The sequence below is a fragment of the Anser anser genome (genome assembly GCF_964211835.1).
Source record: "Anser anser genome assembly, chromosome: 1".
Lineage (NCBI taxonomy): Eukaryota > Metazoa > Chordata > Aves > Anseriformes > Anatidae > Anser > Anser anser.
In genome coordinates this window covers 206,345,302-206,368,267 of record NC_139720.1, presented here as the reverse complement: position 1 = coordinate 206,368,267, position 22,966 = coordinate 206,345,302, and the positions used below count along the sequence as shown (strand labels likewise).

General features: G+C 40.2%; 1 protein-coding gene across 14 annotated transcripts in view; it reads left to right on the top strand.

The window, feature by feature from the left end:
- Positions 1-22,966, top strand: part of DLG2 (discs large MAGUK scaffold protein 2) — a 1,058,052-nt gene that overhangs the window by 15,586 nt on the left and 1,019,500 nt on the right. For 13 of the 14 annotated variants that reach the window (XM_083797000.1, XM_083796967.1, XM_083797009.1 and 10 more), the window contains one exon: positions 1,197-1,328. In XM_083797000.1, coding sequence (XP_083653126.1) covers positions 1,197-1,328 — 132 coding nt within the window. Of the gene's footprint in view, positions 1-1,194; positions 1,329-6,980; positions 7,179-22,966 lie in introns of those variants that run through there. The other variant, XM_083797010.1, reaches the window with a different exon arrangement.

Below are 22,966 nucleotides of genomic sequence, written 5' to 3'. Positions count from 1 at the left end.
GTCATTTAATTGTCGCACCGCAGGGCCCACACTGCATAGATCATGTTCAAGATCCTTGGTTGAACAAAGACAATCAATTTTTATATAGAGAAAAATAAGTTTGCTTTCAGAGATTTAGAAAAAACACTGATAAAAGCAGTCTGGTTTACCTTTCCAAGCATTTTGACAGAACTTTGTTGCATTTAATCTAGCTGAAGAGTCTGCACCTGTCCTAAAAAGAAGATTATATTGAACTCCACTGTAAGAAATTTAGAGTGAGCCACTTGTCTCATTATAATTATTAATTTGGATTTTTTTTTTTTACTGCTTGGGAATCTTATTGCAGCTTGGTGGTAATATAATTACAAAGGCATGTGCAGACATCTCAGTGTCATAGGTACGTATATGGACATTTCTACTTAGGATGGGAGAAAGAAAGGTTAAGTCTGATTCTCCATTTTCTTGTACATTTATTTATATCAAATGACGATATTTGGATTTCATATGATTTTATATGTCACTCATGTTCTCAGCAAATGACTACACAAAGACAATAGCAGCAGGAGAAAGGGAGCTCTGTTTTCCTGGCCTCTTCCAGAAGGCTGGATTGCTCCATTTGAGCCAACTCATGAATGCAAGTCTGCTATCAAAGTCTCATTTTCAGCAAAGAGGTAGATAGCAATTCTGTGTAGCGAGGGAACAAAAATAAAAGAACCCTCTTGGACACCTGCCTTTCAGATACACATTTGCTATTCAGAGAACAGAGAATTGAGTGCTTCAGATGCCAAGCAAAGACTTTCATGTCTTCTCTGAATATATTTTAAGGCCAGTTTTCCTGCACAGATATCCATAATGGTTATTGCCTATAATTTTGTAGCTTCTGCAAATTGTAATTTGGTTCAAAACCCATAGCTTCCAGCTGGTTTTGGATAAGTGAAAGCTTAACACTTGTTGTAGATGTTATTCAAAAGATCATTTTCCTTTTGCAGGGTTCTCAGATATGCAGTATTCTTCCTGTTTTGGCGATGGGTCAGTCTCTCCATATTGCCTGAATTTTAAGGCTCAGGGCATGCACCTTATGAGAGAATGCAACACTATTTGGTGTGAATGTTCCTACATGTGTGAACAAATGCCTTTAGAAATGTGGGGGCAGTCTTTGGGCATTTAAATACTTTCCCGAGTCAATAAAAACTGGTTTTGTACTTGTTCATTTTTAGATACTGACCGAGCTCTAGTGCTGCTGGAAGAATATTGTAAAAAACTGAGGAAGCCAGAAGAGCAACAACTGAAAAAAGCCATCAGAAAAGTGATGGGCATCTTTAAGAGCAGCTTGTTTCAGGCACTTCTAGGTAGGTACTAATATTTAATGCCTTTGTATGCCTTTGAAGGCCAGACCTAGGTCAGACCTTGTAACTTTCCTCTTACTGTGCACTATTTAATTTGTATTTACAATGCAACAGCATGTTGAGATGATCCTTCTTGGTTCTCTGTGACGAAACTCATTGTCCTAATATTTCAAAGGTATTTGCTTATTTATAGTAAAGGAAAGTGTAACAAAAAACTCATGCAAGATAGGGCATCAAATCATTATTCCTAAACCTTGCTGCTTTCCTGGTGTTTAATGGAAACTGTTGAACCAGAGTAGGATATAACTATGCAAAGTTGAAGGTGAAGCTGAATCTCCACACAGGTGAATGACCAAAGTTTCGCTGATTTTCATCTTTTCTAGATTTTATCATCTAAAATCTTTGTGTCTTTTGCATTATGTTTTATGGAAGATGTCAGCCAAAGAAACTCAGAAATTAGTCAAGAAAAATGCACAGACACACAGTAAAACTGGCCAAATGGTCCCATCCATGTGACGTTGCAGTGTTCACATAGTGCTGGTTCATCACTCAGTCTTTCTTCCACGTACATGGAGGTCCATGTAAATGACAGCATTTGTCAAAACGGAGCACTTGATATGTTGGAGCTTTATGTAAAATAACTTTTCTGAGTTATTATACATAAAATGTTTTCAACGTCATGAACTTCCTGATGTGGCTGTAGCATCTCTATTGTCCCTAGTACCACGCAGTGCTTGTGCTGCCAGTCCTGGGATGTGGTGAAAATAAGTGAGCGCCACACTTGCTCTACCTCTCTCTGCCCTCTTGCTGACAGTGCTTTGGCCCCTTAGTTTTTCATTCCTTCACAAACATCTGTAAATTTTGTGGAGAATTAATCTGAAAGGAGCATTTCTTAACACAAACAATGGCAGTGGAACCACATGTTCCCTCCGGTTATGGTTGTTTAAAGCCAGATTGACAATTGTGCTCATTGCAGAGCTACAATCAGTAGTAGTTAGGGAAAAATTTTGGTTATACATCATAAAAGTAGAAGTACATGAATACAACACTATTACTGTGAAGACGAGGGAGATCTGTGAAGAGTTTCAGTAACTTCTGTAGCATTTATGAAAAATGTATTTACCTGTCTCTAACATTTCCTGCAAAATAATTAATGTTGATACTATTTTACTTGTATTTTTCCTTGGCTTCTTTAAAGTCATTAGCTTTATTTCATAAAGCCTACATAATTTTAATTGTTATTTATTATTTTAAAAAAGTTACTACGTTTGTACCTAAACAGTATTTACCAAATAGTAATAAATACATCTGAACTGAAGAACGAAAAAAAGATGGGAAGTTTCTGTTATTTTCATGAAGATAACTGCGAATATAAAAGTATGTATTGAAGAGATACACAAGTCTCAGAAGCATCATTATCTGTACATCTACTTCTGCAGTACTTTGAAGTAATCCTTCAAAGTGTTCTAACAACATATGTGCTTTGTGTGTGGCTACACTGCAATATTTTTTGATGTATTACATATGCCAGAAATGAGAAGGTGATTATAGCTACATTAAGGTTGAGTCCAAAGAACAAAGAAAATCATTTGATTGCCACAGTTACAGATTGAGGAATACAATGGTGTGACGTTAGATAGTATTTTAATTTGTAGGACTTTGGGTGTCTTTTCCTTGTCCTCAAATGCTTCATTATATAAAAGAGATTTGGGAATTGCCAGGCATGTTCAAATTCTCGCATTATTACATTTGGTTTGCTATTTGGTTGGTCTAGATTCTGGAATAATACAAAACAGTGACCTCTCATCAATATTGTAACTGTGGAGGATGATGTTATTACACAATCAATAGTGAGGTTCTTGCATAATCATTATTTCAAAAAACTCCACTTCCATGACATCTGTTTTAGCTTCCCATCATAGTTTCTTCCATTCACCTATCAATCAGACCATCCAAAGAAATGCTGAAGGCAGAACTCTCCATCTCATTTTAAGTTCTGTACTGCTAAAGTACCTTTGTTTTTTGTGTTTACAGAATGTCTGTCTTGAAAGTGTCCACTTTTGAGTGTCTACTTAGATGTACTTTTCAGAGTCTGAGTTTTCAACACTTTCCAAAACTTGATCTCATCTACAACTGTCAAACATCTGTTTTTATTGAGAACTGATCAACCTTTTGAGTATTTAGGGTGTAACTGCTAACACAAAATGTGGTTTCTGAACAGAATTGTTAACCTGGATGCCTACATTTTCATTCCTACCAGGTGTAAAGTTAATATTATTTTAAGTACCAAATTCAGTTGTTGTAGATCCTACAGCTTCAATAGAATTTGAGTCCCTTATGAATAAATTCAGCTATTGTATCCATCACTGTCCTTTACATCTGTGTTCAACTCTAGTTAGCTTCCAAAATGCTTTAAAGATCTATAGGATGTCTTTACGTTGAGTATTAAAGAACCAATAAAAAACAATAAATGTAATAAGAGGTACTGTTCAAATCTGAGCACCAAAGTTTAAGTGTTGTCTAGCTCCTTTTGTTCACAAATTTGTGCTTGTGTGGTTTGATTCAACCGGCCATGTTTGAACTTGGACCCTTGATTTTTTCTTATCCTCATTGTGTTTCATGAATATTGACTACTGAATTTACGAGTAACATGAGAAAAATGAGGACCTGATATTTTTCATAAGCACAGTCTACACATGGATGAAGTGACTACAGATATGGAAGTAAAATGTCTGTAAGTGATTTACAAAAGGATTATTGATGCATTGTCCTTTTACATTTTAATTTGTGTTCAAAAACATCTCCTTTTTCCCTTCAGGCTGTTCTTGTTGCTAGACTTCTTGCTAGAGTTGCTGTGTTCGATTACAGCTGAGTTGGTTGCCAAGAGGCACATTTTCAAAGCGACATGTGGAGCTGTAGTCTCTAGAGTCCCATTATACTCAAGTGGCCCAAACACAATTCTTTGAAAATCCAGCCCTCAGTTTCTGAGAGGAGGGAGGAGGAAAAGCTCTTCAGAAGGAGTGTGGAAAGGAAGAGCTCCTATTTAGATATTGACATTACTCTTAAGTCAATTCCAAATTATTTTCACCAAAAAGATTGTACCAATCCTTCTATGCACGGCGAGAGGGGGAGTTACAGTTTGGTTGTTATTATGAGCTCGAAAGGATTTTTGCTTTTTGTAGGGGCATCCATAGCTACACAACATTAAATTAATGGGAAGCTCTCAAGTTGTAGCACACGTTGTTCTGATGTATTTATATTTTCAGAAGTAACCCTACAAGGAAAAGAAAATGAAACCTGCAGAAATCTGAGCATTTCATTTGTTAGGATTATCTCATAATGGGACATCTTGGAGTCATTGTGTAGCGATAAAAAAGGAGAACTATGAAAGAGAATAATAATAGTCATCTGGACATTTCAAAACTACCAAACATCTTTTTTTTCCATTCAGTTCTTTATGAAGAACCCAGTTTAGTACAATCTAGTTCTAAAAACCTCTGCTATATATTTGCCTAGTCTTCATTTCATTAAGAAAAGTGCATCGTTTTACAGCTTAGAAAGCTGTTCTGTGGAATGAGAATGGATGAAAGAGGTTTATGTCAGAGGGTTGCTTATTTATTTATTTTTTTTGGTAGATGCATCTCTATAAAACATCATTTTGTTTCTAGCAGGAATTAAAGTGCCACAAATAGCTGTAATCATCTTATGCAGTATTAGGTAAAAACTAATCTCTATAGGTTTTTCTAAAATTCGGATAAACCCAATCTGTAGAGGATGACGTATTTCCTGAGGACTTTTAAACCATGTCTTATCTTTTTTTCTCATGCTTGCATAACTTTGCCTGAATTTTAAATTGGCAAATTTTCAACTACAATCTGCATCATGTTTTTTTTTTTTTTTAATAGCATTGTACCATTTCTGCAGAATAATGTGGATGTTATAAAACCGCCCGCCTTAAAAGTTGCTGTAGTAAACACTACTGTAAGGATTACATAATTCACTGGTCATTTGTGACACAGCCTGTATTTAGAGATTTAGGATATAATTTTATGGTTTTAGTAAGAGGGGTTTTTTAGACTGCTTACCTCATTCAGCTCACTTTTAAATAAGCCCTGTTATAACAATCCGTTTTAAAAGAGCCACCATGTCTTTTAAACCAGGTCATAAAGGAAGTCAGGTTTTTCTTCTGTGTTAACATATTATTTTTCTATAAAAAGTTTGTGTAAATTAAGTGGCAGTGTAACTCAACACTGTTGGATTGGTATCCAAACTTCCGAGAATCTCTGTCTTGTGATCGTCTGTGTTACAGGACAGATAGGGTATATAAAGACCTGGAATATAGCCATTTAACACTTTAGGAGAGCCTAAGCAAGTCCCCACTGCTTTAATTATTTTCTGGTGTTTTAAAACCAGTAAAATATATATCGATTAAAAAGGACAATTGCCATTGACAAATGGAAACATTTAGTACAGGGAGCATGAAGCAGGTCAGGAGCTTGGTTTCTTATGGCTTTGTCCTAGTTTGAGTGACTTCGGTGGCTAAGAATTTGTGGGCTCTGGCTGAAACTCCCCCTGCACGTAGGGCATTTCCTTGAGCTCTCTTCTCTGTGAGTTACCTGATAAGTGTAACTCACCAGGGAAACTTCTCCTCTTGATAAAAATACTTCTTTTCATGCTCAGTATTACAAAAATTTGGCAATGTCAGGAAGATGCATACGGATACAGATGTGCACATGCAGATAGGAGGGATCCATTAGGTCTCTTTTGTCTGAAACCCATGTAAAATATGATCAAAATTCTGGACAGAACAATGGAGAGGTAGCCTCAAGCAAGGACCTTTCTGCAGAAATGTTTCACTGAAGACTTAAAGACACTTCTGAGTGTGTGGAACTGTGGAGCTGTAATTATAATGCTTATGTAAGGGTATGTCTACAAGGAGTCAGTGACAATTAAAAGTCTTTCAATGGAAAATGTTTAAACTTCAGGATAGTTTATATCTGAATGAATCCAGAGAGGAACCTGTCACAGAAGTAAGGTTGGGATGTTGAAACATGCCCCTGACATAAAAGGAAAATCGCTAAGAATGAAAAATGAGGAAGATTTCAGTAGATGTAGCCATGCATGTCAGTTAAAGAGTAATGATTAAAAAATTCCCCCCATTTTTTGGCTTTCGTGCTGAGAAGAATAACTATACTGTTGGCCATATAGAGAGAGGAAGAATGGAACAATAAGGAATTTGTTTAGGCACGTCCAATTTTAGGAGAAACCGTTTAAATAGTGACAGAAGGAAATGTGAGACTAGAGGGAAGGAGATGGGTCAGGAGGGGGGAAGAGATGTGTGAGCAGGAAGATAAATTACGAGAAGAGCAGGAGACATGCCATGTGGGCTGGAGAAGTAAAGAAAGAAAGGAAGATAATAGAAGCCAGGGGAGAAGTTGGGATAATGCAACACCTCAAAAATCCAGTGCTGGTCATACGTGGTAGCGCTGGTCTCCCACGTTAAAAGCTCTATGAGATTTGCATAAAAGGAACGTAAATAGTTGATAAAACTGTTGTTACCATTTGCTTCTATCATCTGTCTTTAAGAAACACTGCAGTCACTTTCAGGCCTTTTTCGACAACCACCGAGACCAGAAATTGTATTTTTCCCTTCAGTGTGAGATCTGACATTCATGGGACAACGGAAAACTGGGCAACACCAAACTGCACGAGGCTGCTGATACAACTGAGTTGAGGGTATCAAAATGAGGAAGATCAGCTTTGCAAACCCCTTGCTTGTACCAACCGTTCTCATTCTGCAGAAAGAACCATCTCAGCACTTACCGCCGTGTCAGTTCTTCAGGGATATAAAAGGTATTAAATGAATTGCTGCACTGGGAGACTTTTCAATAGGAAAGAATAACTGAGTGTTATCTATTCCTACTTGCCAGGCTTGCTCTCTATAGGTGTTTTTACCCCACTTATGTGTTCAGCGTGTTTAACTACTTACACTGCTCTTGAACGTAAGGTCACTGATCTCACGTTATTGTTCTTGAGACTTAATCTCAGTGAGCTGGTTTCTGGTCATGTCAAGCTATTTTGCCTTGTGTAATAACACTGAATTCCAGAGGAGTTAATCCAGTACAGCCAAGCCCGCATCTGGCCCAGGGACATTAGGCAATTCTCTTTCCAAGGGCCTGAATCCAGCATTCAGTAAGTCAACAGAAAAACTCTCATTGACTTCGTCTGCTTCAGATTGTGCCATTGGAGAGATCCTTCCAGAGATTTATATTCAGACCTTTCCTGGTTGAGAAATAAAGATTCTTCTATAGCCACATAGAAATGAAGATTCTTCTGTAGCCAATATCTGAAAATATTGAAACCCCTTCAGACTGTTACAAATGTCAAAAAGCAAAAAATATGTGCAAAAACCCTTCAGTGCTCTGTCACATTTGAGAAGCGCTCGAATGACATCTCTGACAATGGGGAAGCCTGTTATTACTCCTCACAAAGTCCTACTTTCCCAAACCGGCATCTTTCTTTGTTGCAGCATAAATTACAGCAGAACTGAAATTTAAATTCAAGGGCAGCTTTTGTTTTGCCTGAAGACAGCTGCAGCTGCTTTTATTCGTCAAGTCCAATTCTCTTAGTAAGCAAATTTGTGCTTTCTCTCAAAAGAACTAGAGGTAGCGGTGCTAGATCTTCGGGATAATTTGAAGCTGTCTGATCTTTTTCGACGAGCTGGGGGCTGGACCTCAGCCAGCTGGTGGGGCTAACCCTCGCATCTTCCCAGCGAAAGTCAGGTCGCATAGAGTAAATTGTTTATTCCAAAAAATGGTAAATTGTTTATTCCAAAAAATGGTAGATCTATTGTACCTGCTTTCCTATGCATTTTGTCCCACTGCTATTTTTCATCCCATAGCAGTGAAATTTCCCCTGAAATATCTTTATTTGTCTCCAACTCTTCTGGCTCTCCCCAGCCCATGGTACCTGCAGAGCCTTTGGGGGAGCTGGGGCTTCTTCACTTCTGCCGAGCTGCATTGACATTGGGCAGAGCATTCACAGTTAGTTGGTGAGAGCTGGCAGACAGATGCGCATGAAGGAAAAGACGGGCAGACGTCACGTTACTATAAGGAAATCAGGCTGAAATATCCAGAGACTGGAGTTTTACCTGAGGTCTGAAATGTTATCGAGTCTCTGAGCTATGTCTGTGAAGAGGGAGCTGATGTGATTGAACAGAGTGCTCGGTTCTTTCTTCGAGGCTCCCTTTGCCCACACCAACTTGGACGTGTTGATCGCTTGGATACCCCTGAAATAAATTGGCTAGTCTGTTATAGCTGTTAAGGTCTTTGAATATTATCAGGCTCTGCAGGGCTAGGTGATGTCCTCTATTAGGAGTTGGACTCGGTGGTCCTTGTGGGTCCCTTCCAACTTGGGATATTCGGTGATTGTCATCTTTGAAGGTCCCTTCCAACTTGAGCTGTTTTAGCCTTCTGTAAATATTTCTGCATTTGCACAAACCTCAGAATTGTTTTTGCCTGTGGGACCTGCTGGGTGTTGCAGTGGCGTCGTACAAGGAACAAGCAGAGCCAGGGCACTGGTCTGGCTAGCCAGCCTGGAGACATGGGGAGCCCTGGGAGAAGCTCCCATGACAAGTTCTTAATATTAAAAGCTGTTTGGTTATTTTCTTTGTGTGAAGATGCGTGTGGGAAGAGTTGGGAAATCTTGTGTGGGTACCCCAAGTCAGTTTTTTGCTTGAAAGACTTTAATTACTAAACGGTCGTGAATTACCATGAAAGACCTGAACTCAAAAGTACAACATCTTAAATTTGTGGGAATTTTCATTGGGATCTCATCCTTGCTGCTGACTTTTTCCTTAATGAATTGAACAAAACCTCTGGGTATGAATGCTGATGGACTCTGAAAAATTCAGCATCCCAGCCCAGCTCTGTCTTTTGACTCTCGGCCTATCTGCGTACAAGAAGAAACCGATTACAGCACTGTTACAACCTAGGTAATACATAATCACTTGTAATCCTAATGCAACCCTCTGCTCGTATTTTGCTGCCTTTTAGCCAACGAGTGATAGCATTTCCACCTCAGACGAGGAATTCGGGAGCTTTGTGGACTTTCCTCATTTGAAATGCAAAAGCTGTGCATTCAAAATAAACCATTTTTAAGACGAGTCTTTAATATGAGCAATGTGGTAATTATTGAGCTTGTTAGTTTTCAATATCTAGCAAAGAATAAAAGCTGTTTTTGTTCCTGTAGTGTTTTTTTTTATTTTTTTTTTGAGTGTCTTGGCCATATGGATTCTGTGTATAATTGGAATTAATAAAATGCAGTTGCAGCAGCTGTCGTTGTATGGCTGCTGTCCCAGCATGAAGCTTGTCTTTTTCTTTGCATTAAATAGGGATAGCCTTTTATTATTGGTTTGTGATGAGAACTAGAGATAAATTATTTAGAGATGCATTTAGATAATCTGGTTTTATTTTGAATAATGTATTCTTTTACAAGCTGAGGGAATATAAAGGGACAATGAGATTATCATTATTGTTTTTTTTGTGTGTGTTAAATAAAGACTGGATTTATATCTTGCTATTGTAGTTTGTACATCTACTAATAAAATGGAAGAAAATAATTTGGAGCAGACAGTTCCATCAGCAATCCTAATGTTTATTTTTGTCAGCAGAGCCATTCTCCCTCTCTAATGTTTTGGTCTGTGAAGTCATTTTAGGTTAGTCTGTGATGTGATTCTCCTTTAGTGAATGTAACTTCTTAAGAAGCAGCATGGTAATTTTGAAACCACAGAAACATTTCAGCCTTTGAGAGTTGTACACGTCACAGCTTTCAAAGGTGTTGCAAATGAGCCCAGTTCGTTGCTTGGTGCCACCCCTGTGACTTTTGGGAATTTTAAAGCTCTGCTTTTCTTACTCTTGTCAGTGAGGTGCTTCCCCTGTCACAGAAGTCGGTGAAAAACTCTGAGTTAGGTCATTCAAGTGCAATTGGGATGGGGAACTAAATAGTAAGATGCATGGAAGTAAACTAGTTAATCCTATATGGACATATATTCTTATGTATATATCTAGCTATTTAATACTTAAATAGAGATACATATACATATATATATATATAAATGTTTCTGTTTCATATTTATCTCAAACTTTTACTATAGTTATCCCAGGTATGGTTCTGTACTTTGGAGATCTGGTGGGTTTAAAACATGTCTTTATAAGAAATACTTCAAAACGTGTTCTTCGTGTTTATTCTGTCATGGAGGGGTCCATATTCTGTGGCTGTGTTTGGGCTGTCAGCATGATCTGCCTCCAAGACGACTCTGAAATCTGCTCAGAGAAGTCTGAATAGTTCTTTCCTGCCTCTGTTTTGTCATCATAGGTGTGTGGTTTTGAATTTCTGCTGACGTAGTTGATTAAAGCATATTTTATTGCATAAAATCTCAGGCATTAGAAATGGAATATAGTTATTATAATACTAATTATTATGTTATGCTACACAGGAATGATGTGGTATGTAAAAACAGTGTGAAAATAACTGAATTAGGGCTGTAGTCACAGGTTGGGCAGCACTGTAACTAAGGTAGTGTCTGTGAACTTAGTTCAGTTCCCATATGTACAGTGTGATATTTCTTATCATTTTCACCTCAGACTCTTTTCCTTCAAAAATCCTGCTCTGTTCAGTGTGCAGAAGAGGTAGTGCTCGGCTCATGAGCCAGCATTTATTCCATTGCTAGCCCATCATTAGTTACTGTGATGAGGTTATGGTATTTCTGTGCTATGGACGTGGTACTGAAATCCTGAGAAATAGAAGGAAAAATATCTGTTTATTTTAGAAGCCTATGGAGATGTTTGTGATCTGACCTATCACCACCTAAGGGTTTTTGCAGCTCGTCATGTATCTGACCCCAACTCCATCTTCAATAGGGACTGTCATTATTCCAGCAAGACTGTCCCAGTGTCTCAGTCTGGGCATGAGGATCATCTGATGGTTGATCATTATGGAAAAATACAGCGGATGTGACCTCCTGATCATCACTGAGACTCTCCTAAGAGTCAGATCTAATCAGTAGGATCTAATTCCCCAGGGTGGCATTTAATGTTCTTAAGCAAAAAAACCCTTCAAGGAATCTTCTTATCCTTCTCAGCCTTCCAGCCCCTATGATAAATGGTGCTCAGACAGTATCCCCAGTGCAAGCCCATTCATATACTGAATATATAGCCAAGTGTGAGAACAGAGAGAAAAACAGGATGTGATCATGTACTTACATTTTATGTGTGACTTTCTTACCTTGGAGAGTTACCTTTACAACCTTATCAGTGTTTTGAAGTTAACTTTACATGGTGATTTCCTAGAATCTGAAAAAATTCCATCGTGTGTAGATATTGATGACACAGAATTGCTTTTTCCTGAATTACTTTTATTCTCCAATGTTGAACTGATATATTGAACTGTAACTTCATTCTTTTTTCTCTTTAATCTCTGTCCAAATCCACAAGATTTATCTGTTTGTATTCTCTTCATCATTTCATACCTAACCTGCCTTCAGAGGATTTACTTACCCATCAGTTTTGGCTTGGTAGACTGTGTTTCTCATGCCTGTTTATTTATATTTTTTTCTTATAAGCAATTAATTTGTGTTTTAAGGAAATAAATACACTTGGAAAAAAGTAAATTTTCTCTTTTAAAAAGTAGTCCAAACCTTTCTCTAAAGTTTAGAGTGACATCTTGTGGTAACACTGATTTCAAATATACATATCTATAAGTATTATTTTATTTTGTCCACAGTAAGCATTGTTTTCTACTGAAAATGTTACAGATTACTTAGCAGAAGAGTATAAAGACTTCTGAGTATCACCAGGGCTCTTGTGAGATTAGAGAAAACATTGCTGTCTGGTGTAAGGGGTCTTAAGGGTGTGCTTTTCTTTTACTCCCCGAAGTTTAACCCATGAATACCTGTGAGCTCCCAGTGATTTGAACTTCAGTTCAAGATTTTTAATGCTCTTCCAGCCATTGGACACTATCTTTTGGAGTCACTCAAAACAGTTTCAGCTAGCCATAATGCCAAAACAAGCAGGAGCGCAGCATCTTTTAGCAACATCTGTTTGGGCTATTCAGTAGCTATCCAGGTATCAACACCCTCTCATTACTGATCTCATTAATTCCAAGGCAATGGGAAATGTACAGAAGAACAAATACTGATAAAGGCAAGCAAACCTTTAATGCTGAATTAATAGACCTGCTTCCTTGTAGCTAAACATAAATATGCCCAGGAAGGAGGGTTTGCTAACAGAGAAACAAGTAAGGCCATTTAAGATCCCTACTGCAGTCGTGTGTACACTCCCTAGCTATGGATCAGACTCTGATATACCAGGTGGTATAAGTGCACCAAAACCAACCGTAGCCAAAGGACTAGCACGTAGCCAGACTACAGTGTTGTGCAGTATATTTAAACAAAATACAAATCTTTTCAATGCAACGTGGGGAGGTAGAATGGTTTTGCGCTCAGAGTTTTGACTCTATGAAATGATGACTTTACCATAGCGTTCCACCTAGCAGGTTGACTACCTGGCTACAGAATTGTTTAGTAACAGACACATGTCCTTTCTAAGAAATAAATTCTTTTTGGGATAACCGATTCACTAGTGCATGTCAAGTGGAAAGCCCCTCTACCATTTCTCCATAGTGCATCTCTGATAATGTGTGGTCCCAGTTCTGCTGTCACAGGCTGCGAATACAAGATACTTGATTCAGAAAAGGATTCTGTGTTTGTGCAATTCATTTTTTTTTTGGAGGCATTATAGTCATGTGAAAGTGCCAGTGCTGGGCAAAGGATTCATATGATGTGCTGGCAATGTTAAGGATTTTTAGCTTTGTGGTGAAGCACACAAGGAACATTAGACCTGAGAAGCCCAACCCAATGATCATCTGGTGACCTCATTTATTAATTTGATGGAAAAATAAAGATGTGATGTTTTCAATTAAGATGAATGTTTGGCTTGCCTGACAGAATTATTTCTGGTTAATAACTAAGTACAAGTTAAGCTGTTACTATAATCCGGATACTACATTTGAAAGCTCTGATGTAGATTTGATGCAAAACTAAGCAAATAATTTGGATAGCCTGTTGGAATGGGTCAGCTGGTTAAAATCCTCAAATATAGCTTAGAAAAAGCATGGAGAAATTGTATGTGAAGTAGACAAAGTGTGTCTAAAGGACATATTTACTGGCATGATTCTCTGGAGGTATTTTCAGCAAAATACCTATTACATTTCTTCACCCATTCCAACAGAGAGCGTTGAAAGTATAAAGAAATTTGTTGGTAAACTTAGGTACCAAAGTGATGCTTATCTTGTTTGAATGCCCTTTCTTTTTACCACGAATGATTGGTGATGTTTCATGATAAAGGAAAGCTGACTGCTCTAATAGGTTTCTGCTGCACAGACAGCAACGTCCCTACCACAGTTTCTGAGTGGCTGCTCAGCAGATTTTGCCCTGTTACTAATCTGAATCTTCTCTAATAGTTTACATCTGTCAAAGCAAGAACTTGCTTCCGCTTCGTGCTGAGACAGCTGGCTCTGAAGCAGATGATGCACTGTCAGACTGGAAAGAGCTTTCCCCATAGCCCAGGTCATGAGGCCGAGGTGTACAGAGCAATGTCTGCCATTTACAGCCTGCCCACCTTTGATGTAGCCATGGGGCAGAAAGCCAGAGCTAGACGGTGAGCATTGCTCCTGGGTACAGTGCCCCATCCTGGGTGGGAGGTGTTGAAAACAAGGTCTCATCAGTTAGTGTTTGGGTGGGAGGAAGGATTCTGAGGGCTTGATTAGTGAATCCTCTGAACACTAGCCAGTGTTGCTCTTTCAGCAATATAAACCCAAAATCTTATTTTGTTGTGATCACTGTGGTGGTTTTATTAAGGTGGGCAGCTGAGCTCCACCACAGCTGCTCTCTTACTCCCCCTCCTCAAAGGGAAAAGGGAAGAAAATATGATAAAAAGGGATCAAGGGTTGAGATAAGGGCAGGAACATCACTCAACAATTGTCATGACAGGCAAAACAGACTCAGCATACGTAGATAGAGAAATTTATTACCTCTTACTAACAGTGCTGTCCTTCCTGAACTGATCCTGCGGGGGCTTCAAGATCTGCTCCCCTATGTGTCTGTAGACACAAGGAAAACAAACTAAAAACACTTTCCCCCATCCACCCTCTTCCACCTCCTCTCCTGAGCGGCACAGGGGAATGGGGAATGGGGGCTGCAGTCAGTCCCTGATGCTTTGCCTCCACAGCTCCTTCACGGTCACTCCCTGCCCCTGCTCCCCGTGGGGTCCCTCCCACGGGATGCCGTCCTTCCCGAACTGAGCCTGGGGGGCTGCCCACAGGCTGCAGCTCTTCAAGAACTGCTCCCACACGGCTCCGTACCACGGGGTCCATCCCCCAGGAGCAAACTGCTCCAGCACGGGTCCCCCACGGGCGGCAGCTCCCCCCAGACCCCCTGTTCCTGCGTGGGCTCCTCTCCACGGGCTGCAGCTCCGGCCCGGGGCCTGCTCCTGCGGGGGCTCTCCATGGGCCGCAGCCTCCTCCAGGCCACATCCACCTGCTCCACCGGGGGCTCCTCCACGGGCTGCAGCGTGGAGATCTGCTCCGTGTGGGACCCGTGGGCTGCAGGGGGACAGCCTGCTCCACCAGGGGCCTCTCCACAGGCCGCAGGGGAACTTGTGCTGCGTGCCTGGAGCACCTCCTGCCCTCCTTCTATGCTGACCTTGGTGTCTGCAAGGCTGTTTCTCACTCCTCACTCTCCCGGCTGCTGTTATGCAGCAGTTTTTTTCCCCCTTTCTTAAATCTGATCTCACAGAGTTGCAAACAACATTACTTATTGGCTCAGCTCTGGCCAGCGTTGGGTCCCTTTGGAGCAATCTGGAGCTGGCCCTTCCTTACGTAGCACGGGGCAGCTGCTGGATTCTTCTCACAGAAGCCATCCCTGCAGCTTCCCGCTACCAAAACTTTGCCACGTAAACCCACTACAGTCACTTAAGTCTCCTGGCTCATTTTGTCAGAATAAAAACAGGATTCTACCAAGTTTGGCCTGGATTTTTTGCCCGTGTTCCTCTCTGCAGCTCAGAGGTGACAGGCTGCCTGCAAGATCCTCCTGTCTTAGTAACATCCACAGCAAATTTACATTTCAAATGGAGGTGGCTGAAGGAGAACAAAGTCACCCACAGAGTTTGGGGACCAATGCTTTAAGTATTTACTTTCTACCTATGTAAATCCCTCTGGGGTTTCTTTTGGATTAAGGATTCCTTACTTCTTCTCTAAAACTCTTGTTTAATATTCATGTGTGTTGTTAAACAGCTGCTGCATCCCACTCAAGAACAGAAAGCGGGAATGCATTTCAGTAGCAAATGAAGTGATACTTAAATATATCCCTTGCCTACTTCAAAGCAGCAGTATGGGAGGTAATTAATATTTATCAAATGCACTGAAGTCCTTGGATAAGAGGCACTGTGGTTGTGCAAAGCACTGTTTGTTTGTTTAGAGCCTTTTTGCCTGGCCATTTTGACCAGCTACTAAATGCACTTGAGAGTGATCACACAAAACTTGCTATAATGCTGACTTGATTTCTCTTGTCATCTTTGAATAACCAGGACAGACATTCCAAAAACAGAATCACTGCAGAAATGTAGGTGCTGTGCTTAACCTGAGAAAAACACTCTTCCCTTCATTAGCTGCATGCATTGTATTTTGCAATAGATGGTAATAAAAAAGTGGGATTAACACAATGCAATACACAGAGACCCTGTTAGATTTTATTACATTTTTGGCTTGGTAGTTTATTACTATTAGAAAGCCTAATTCTTTGCTTATCATGTAATTATAGCAAGGTGCTTATGAACAGGAACTCCAGCTGCTTTTCTGGATAGAGTGTCATTAGATGAGGAATTAGAAAGCCTTCTTAGACTGTTAATTTTTCCCCATAACACAGAGAATATAAAGCATTGTAAAATATACATTTTACAATGCGTTATATGAGGTCAATGTTATCTTTAATGAGTTGTTGCCTGTTTGCAACAAAGACAACCAGTCTTAAAGATGTAGATGATCTTCAGAGGACTGCCTCTTTATCTTGAAAACTGCAACTTCACAGTCCTCCTCTGGAATAGGGAGATCACACAGAATTGTAGGGGTTGGGAGGGACCTCAAGAGATCATCGGGTCCAACCCCACTGCCAGAGCAGGTTCCCTAGAGCAGGTTGCCCAGGTAGGCGTCCAGACGGGCCTTGAATATCTCCAGAGAAGGACACTCCACAACCTCCCTGGGGAAAAATAAACCTACCCAATTCATCAAAAAGAAGCTTTAGGTGTCTTTGTGTACAGTGCTCCCTAATCCAGCATCTGGCTGAGCTGCACTATTTGTCACCTCAGCAGCATCCCAATATGTGCGTTTAGTAAGAGTGATACACATAACATCCATGTCTGCGTACCACAGAAGCCCCCAAGGAGTCCCATCCTTTTGTTGTGCCCAGCTCTCCTTGGCTCTCCTGGGACTTTCTGTTAGCAGACTGCAAAGCCCAGCTGATCGGAACAAAGGCTTTTGTGGCTGACCCAAGACCTCATAGGCACTTGTGACTGAGGGGAGAGCTCAGCTGAGGGATCCAAAGCTTACATCATACCACGAGATCATCCAGTTTTAGGCTGTCAGGGTCATGTTATAATGGAAAGCATTGTCTGAATTTATTCGCCTGCAGAGAATTTAGAGACAGTCAAGGTTCTTGTGGAGTTTTGTTATCCTGTTGTTGTGGTAGATGGGATAGGATATCCATCTAGAGCAAGAGTAGGGCAGAAAATGGAGGAAAGCAATTAGAAATTGGAAGATGTGAAAGTAGGAGGGGAGGATGAGCTCTTTTCGGTGTATAAATCAATAAATATGTAGCTCTGTGCTTTTATATTGTTCATGATGAGTTGTTATTTTTACAAATCTGTGGCTTACTGGCAATTATTTTCTTACAGTCTGGATAAATGTACATCCGCCCAAGAGTGGAGCTGCCACCTTGGAGCCTTTTTAATGCCAGTCTTGCTTGGGTGGCACTTGCACATAATATGAAATCTGAGTGATTATGACTGAATAAAACAGCTTCACGGGCTCTGATACAATGAGTATCATTATTTTAATAGGAATGAAAAATTCAAAACTCAAAACTGATATACTGTTAAAAGTCTACAAAACTTGCTATTATCCTGACCACCAGTGAGGGCCCACTGATTTTTATTCAGTTCAGTGTTTTGCATCTTTTCATATTTTTATACAAATTTCAATATTCTTTGCTTAAAGAGTCTGAGCCAAAGACATACCAAGCACCAAGCCAAGAAAACCTGCCCTGTGTGTGTTGCAAAGTTTGCGTATCAGTAAAAAGGACAAGTTGTCTGAGAAGCTTTGTTAGTGGTCCTGGGGATTAAGTGGGGTATCTTGGTAATAACATAAGAAACCCAGCTGATACTCCATCCAAATTAAAATATATGCATCTTTTCATTGACTACTCGTCTGGCACTACAACAATTGCTAGATTAACCTAAAAACAGGACTGTAAATATTGGATAAGAACAGCCAGTACTTTAATGAGATAAAGTCACTGCCAGGGCTCTGAGGAAGGTAAGGGACAGGTGCTGTCTGTTTAGCTTTGCTATGTGTTGTGTTTACTCTGTAAGTCTTTTTGGCTTGGGACTTATTGTCAAGCACCAATTTCCTGTTGGAGTGCATTTCTGTTTTATCACTCTTGACCTTTTCTTTCAAGACTGCTTCTTCCTTTTAGAATTTTGGTTGAAGGAGAAAATCAATAGAAACAGCTAGAAAATTAAAAAAAAAAAAAAAAGAGAGAGAGATTTTAAGTTAAGTATCTTCTTCACTACATTTTCACCTGTGGCCTTTGCAGATGAGGCAGAAGGATGGGAATTAAGCATTTTTTGGGGAACTCTTTTTCTTTCACGTATTGTTCTCCAGGCTCAGTGTCATAGTTTTGCCTGGAAAAGAGTTGATTTTCTTTGTTGATTTTCATGTGATGCTGTGTTTTGGAATTATGATGAGAATGATGCTGATAGCACACTGATGTTATGGCTGTCGCAGAGCAGGGCTCGCACAGAGCCAAGGACTTTCAGCTCCTGGTGCTGCCCCACCAGCGAGGTCCCTGGGGGTGCACAAGGAACTGGGAGGGGACACAGCCAGGGGCTGACCCAGACTGGCCACAGGGATGTCCCGTACCGTGTGGTGTCATGCTGAACAATAAAGGCTGGGGGAAAGAAGGAGGAAGGACTGTTTGGACTGATGGTGTTTGTCATCCCAAGGAGCTGTTAGGTGTGATGAGCCCTGGGAGTGGCTGAGCACCTGCCTGCTGATGGGAAGCAGCGAATGAATTCCTTCTTCTGCTTTGCTTGCACACATGGCTTTTCTTTACCTAGTAAGCTGTATTTATCTCAAATCACAATTTCTCGCGCTTTTACCATCCCACCTGGGGAGAGCGAGTGGGCAGCTGGGTGGTGCTGAGCCTCCTGCCGGGTTAAACCATGACACCCAGCAGGACAGCAGTCTGCCAATGTACCGGAGCACCTGGGCTTCCCTGCTGTAGATTTAGGATAAATTGTGGTGAAGGTCCTTGTAATAAAGCCATACAGCTGGAGAACTGCTGGATTTCTCTCTTCGTACCTTGTTCTCTTGCAGGTTGGCTTTACTTCACTCAAGAGAGGTCCAAGAAGTGAACTCTGGTGGCCTTTTTTAGAAAACCAGATTAGTATTCGTGACTGTAGCTTTGTATACTGAATTTCAGGTGGTGTGGAGGCATGGTGCTCTGCAGAAACAGGGATGTGGGTGTGGGGCATGATGTAATTAATAATCGTGCAGCGATGATGAGACTTATGACGTCGGGTACATTTGGTATTTAAGTGAGGAATTAGCATTAAATCAAGACAACCCTAAAGCTGTGGAGGGCATCTGGGGACACAAAAGGGCCACTCCTGAACTTTTGACAAACAGTGTGGGTGGTAAGTAAAGGATTCAAGATGAAGACACGGGAATATTAGGATATGTATACTCACCTCTCAAAGGAATAAACACATTTTCAAATGGGATTACAAATTCAAATGGACTTAGAAATAACTTGCAATACAAGTTGTGTTGTATGGTCACACTGGGTGAGGAGAGAACCTGTGCTGGGAAAGTGCTCTCAACCAGCACCACTTTTAAGTAAATACAAGAACTGCAAGACTTTTCAGTCATAATCCATATTCTTCAGGCTTTGCACTTGAATAAATATAATGTGAAAGTTTCTGGAAGAACCTTTCTTTGAAACAGGACTTTTATCATCATGGAAGGCAAGCACATGCTATGCCCTGCCAAAGGATGGAAGATACGGATGTTTCTGCATAGAAATCTTTTCTTCATAATTTTCTAATGTATTTTTTAGGATTGTCATTCATTCAAATTGTCAGCTTCCTCCAGCTTCTTCTGTGCCAGTTCTCATCATCTGTTTGAGAAACAGTAGTACAAAATTAGTCATGATGAAAAGGAAAATGTTATAGCTTGAGGTGGTTGCTGTGCCAGACCTCTTCCTTTTGCTGCAAAAGAGCCTTGGAAAATGTGATTTCTCTTCATCGCTTTCCCTTGAAAATCACTGGACATGAGAGACATGGTAGTCATCTGTCTCAGACCCCTTGCTCATCATGCATTGTGATCAGTACCTCTACTATCAAACTACAACTGTGTCACAAACTGTTATGCTTTTTCCCAAACCAGAAACTATTCGACAGGTTTGGGGCAAAGAACAAGGTTTTGGGGAAGCCTTCACTAAACAATAGGTTTAGAATAATTCTTGGCTAAAACACAGCATTTTGCTTTGAAGTACTTCATAGTGCAGTGAAAACTTTAAGAGATTGCTGTAGGTTGGTACAAGTTGCGGGTTATGCACTTAAAGGCTCTCAATGGCACTGTAAGTGAATCCAAAACCTTTGGTGGGTGACTGCAGAACTGAGGGTGATGAAGAATACCATGTCTTTTTGGACCAAATAATGTTCTCATAGGACAGAATCCAATAACGTGGTGCAGATCTCGTGTACAAGCAATATACACAAGTGCTAGGACTGAACAGATGGCTCACAAATGCAGGAGAAGCTGCGGTCAGCAAATTCTCAGTAGTTTGCTTCGAGTATGGTTGCATGACAAAGTCACTGCAAGGCAAGCAGGAGTATGAATTAACAAGTTAAATAACTGCCCATGTGCACACTCACCATCCAATAAAACACTCTCAGAGAACATACGGACAGCTGAAATCTATTTGGAAATGTCTTTATTGGTATATTAAAATGGGAACAGGAATGTTCCCACACAGAGGGACTCAATCATCTACACTGTAAAATTGCTCAAGTGGTTTCTGACAAGATTTTGGCCCATCTAACCTGCAGTCTCCCAAACAATTCGCAGTCGGGGATCATCCCCATAAATCAGTGGCTGTCGCTGCTCAGTTCTGGAGGTTCAGGGTGTTATAAAGTACGAATCCAAGCTCAGCTCTAGAAGGTGCTGCCAAGCAAGTTTCATTTTCATGGCATAGCTTGTGGGTTGAGGGTTTTGGAAGAGATCTCGTTGGGTATATGTTGTCTGAATACACCTTCATTCAGTTATTCAGAAGCTGCAAATTGTCCCCATTGATACTATTCAAATTTGCAGTTATTCAACCAATCTGAATAATATTCCTGTTAACATTCACCCAATTTTTTTTTTTTGGGGGGGGACTGAATTTGATGCTAGTGGATCTGCTGGCCTGCTAGCCCCTGTGGACTTACATCGCATCATTTGTGAAAAATCCCTGGCTAACTCCTAGGCAATGCATGTGGAAGAAGTTAAGAATATTCTCAACTACTACAGGAAATCCAAAATATTTGGAAAGATGTAATTCATCTTTTAAAAAGAATGGATGGTGGTGAGAAGAAAGATAGCTCACAGTCTGACTAGAGCGAAGCCTTGTTGTGAATTTGGCCACATTCACCATCTCTGGATTGCTCTGGTTTCCTTCACTGAGCTCAGGCAAACCTTTTCTTTCACTCTTAGTCTGATGGGTGAATAGTTCTGATGGCCACCGCTCTTTTCAGAGAAAAGGAGGCAGTGAATGGCAGAGCTTTAGAACTAGAACCTGGTCTTCACTAAAACTCCTTCTGTACCTCCTCGTCAATGCTGTAAACATCTTTATTTGGTCTAAAAATCACATATTTCCTGATTGCATTATCCCCAGTTCATTGATCCAAAATGCGTCAATGATTTCTTTTAAACACAAATATTTTCAATAGGGATTTCCAACATACCGTGCAAAAGTTCAACATTTCAATATGCAGCATTTTACAGATAATTCTGGTGTTCTATAACATTTTGATGATCTTTCCCCTGCTTATTTGCTTTGTTGAGAACAAACATGAAAACTCTGGCTCTTTCATAGCATCTGCACCCTCAGAGGACTTCAACTATTTTAAGGAATTAAAAGCTTCCCGTCCTAAACGGCAGTAAAAGTCCACTTTGCCACAGCAGTATCACAGTGATGAATGTTCAAGGGCAAAGCTTTGATTAATGACAGCTGCAGTTTGGATTTCACTGATGGTGATTTTGTACCTCCTTCCAGACAGCTGCACACTTATGGCAAGTATCTAACTAGACATATTTATTATGCCAGTTTAGTTAAATACTCATATAAATTAAGCATATGGATACTTGCATAATTTGCATATGCAGCACATGACTGTATTATGTGAAGTAGGCTTCCAAGACAAGAATGTCCATAATTCAGCTGAGATATTCCTATTTTGTTAAATCAAAGAGCTCTGTGCTTAGATTTCATAGAAGGGGAATCCCAGTCTGAAAAAGGTCTGAAAAGGGGGAAAAGAGTGAAGGGGAGGTGTAGTTTTCCTCTATTCAGGAACACAAAATATCGTTAATATGGTTAAAGTTGTCCAGTGTTTTCATGTGTCCTTACAAAATGCTGAATCTAGCAGAACACAGATTTTGGAAAAACAAGTCCACAGGTTAAAACAAATGCTCACACAATTGCTGGGGTCCAGTTCCTCACCTCTCCTTTCTCATTTCAGTGACCAATGGGAATCATCTTTCATTTAAACGTATGTTAAACTTAGCATACCTTTTACATTAACTACATTAAATTGCTAAACTTGCATTAGAATATAGCTTAACTCTTCATTGCCTGGCTAGGATAAGTCACTTTCAGTCTACCTGACATTTTGGGCCAGCACGGAAAACCATAAAGCAAGCATACTGCCTTTAAATAAGCTTTTTGTTATTAAATGCTCTTTTTTTTAAAAAAAAAAAAAGAAAAAAAAAGGGACAAGTCACCATTTAAGCTGCCGAAATGGTGCAGGTTTGCAATTGTAGGTCTTAGATAGGATAATACGTGCAGGAATAGAGCTGCAGCAAGACTCCTAAAAGACTGGCTTCACCTGCAACCTTCACTGTAATGCAGTGCAGCTGGTGGTTGTGCAGTGACTGTTGGGAGCTTGAATTTTGCATATGAGCAGAGCTGCAGAGGAATCATCAGTCTGATCCGTAACACAAAGCCTGGCTATTTTACTGTGCGGTGATGATAACTTTAATTTCTGGGGCAT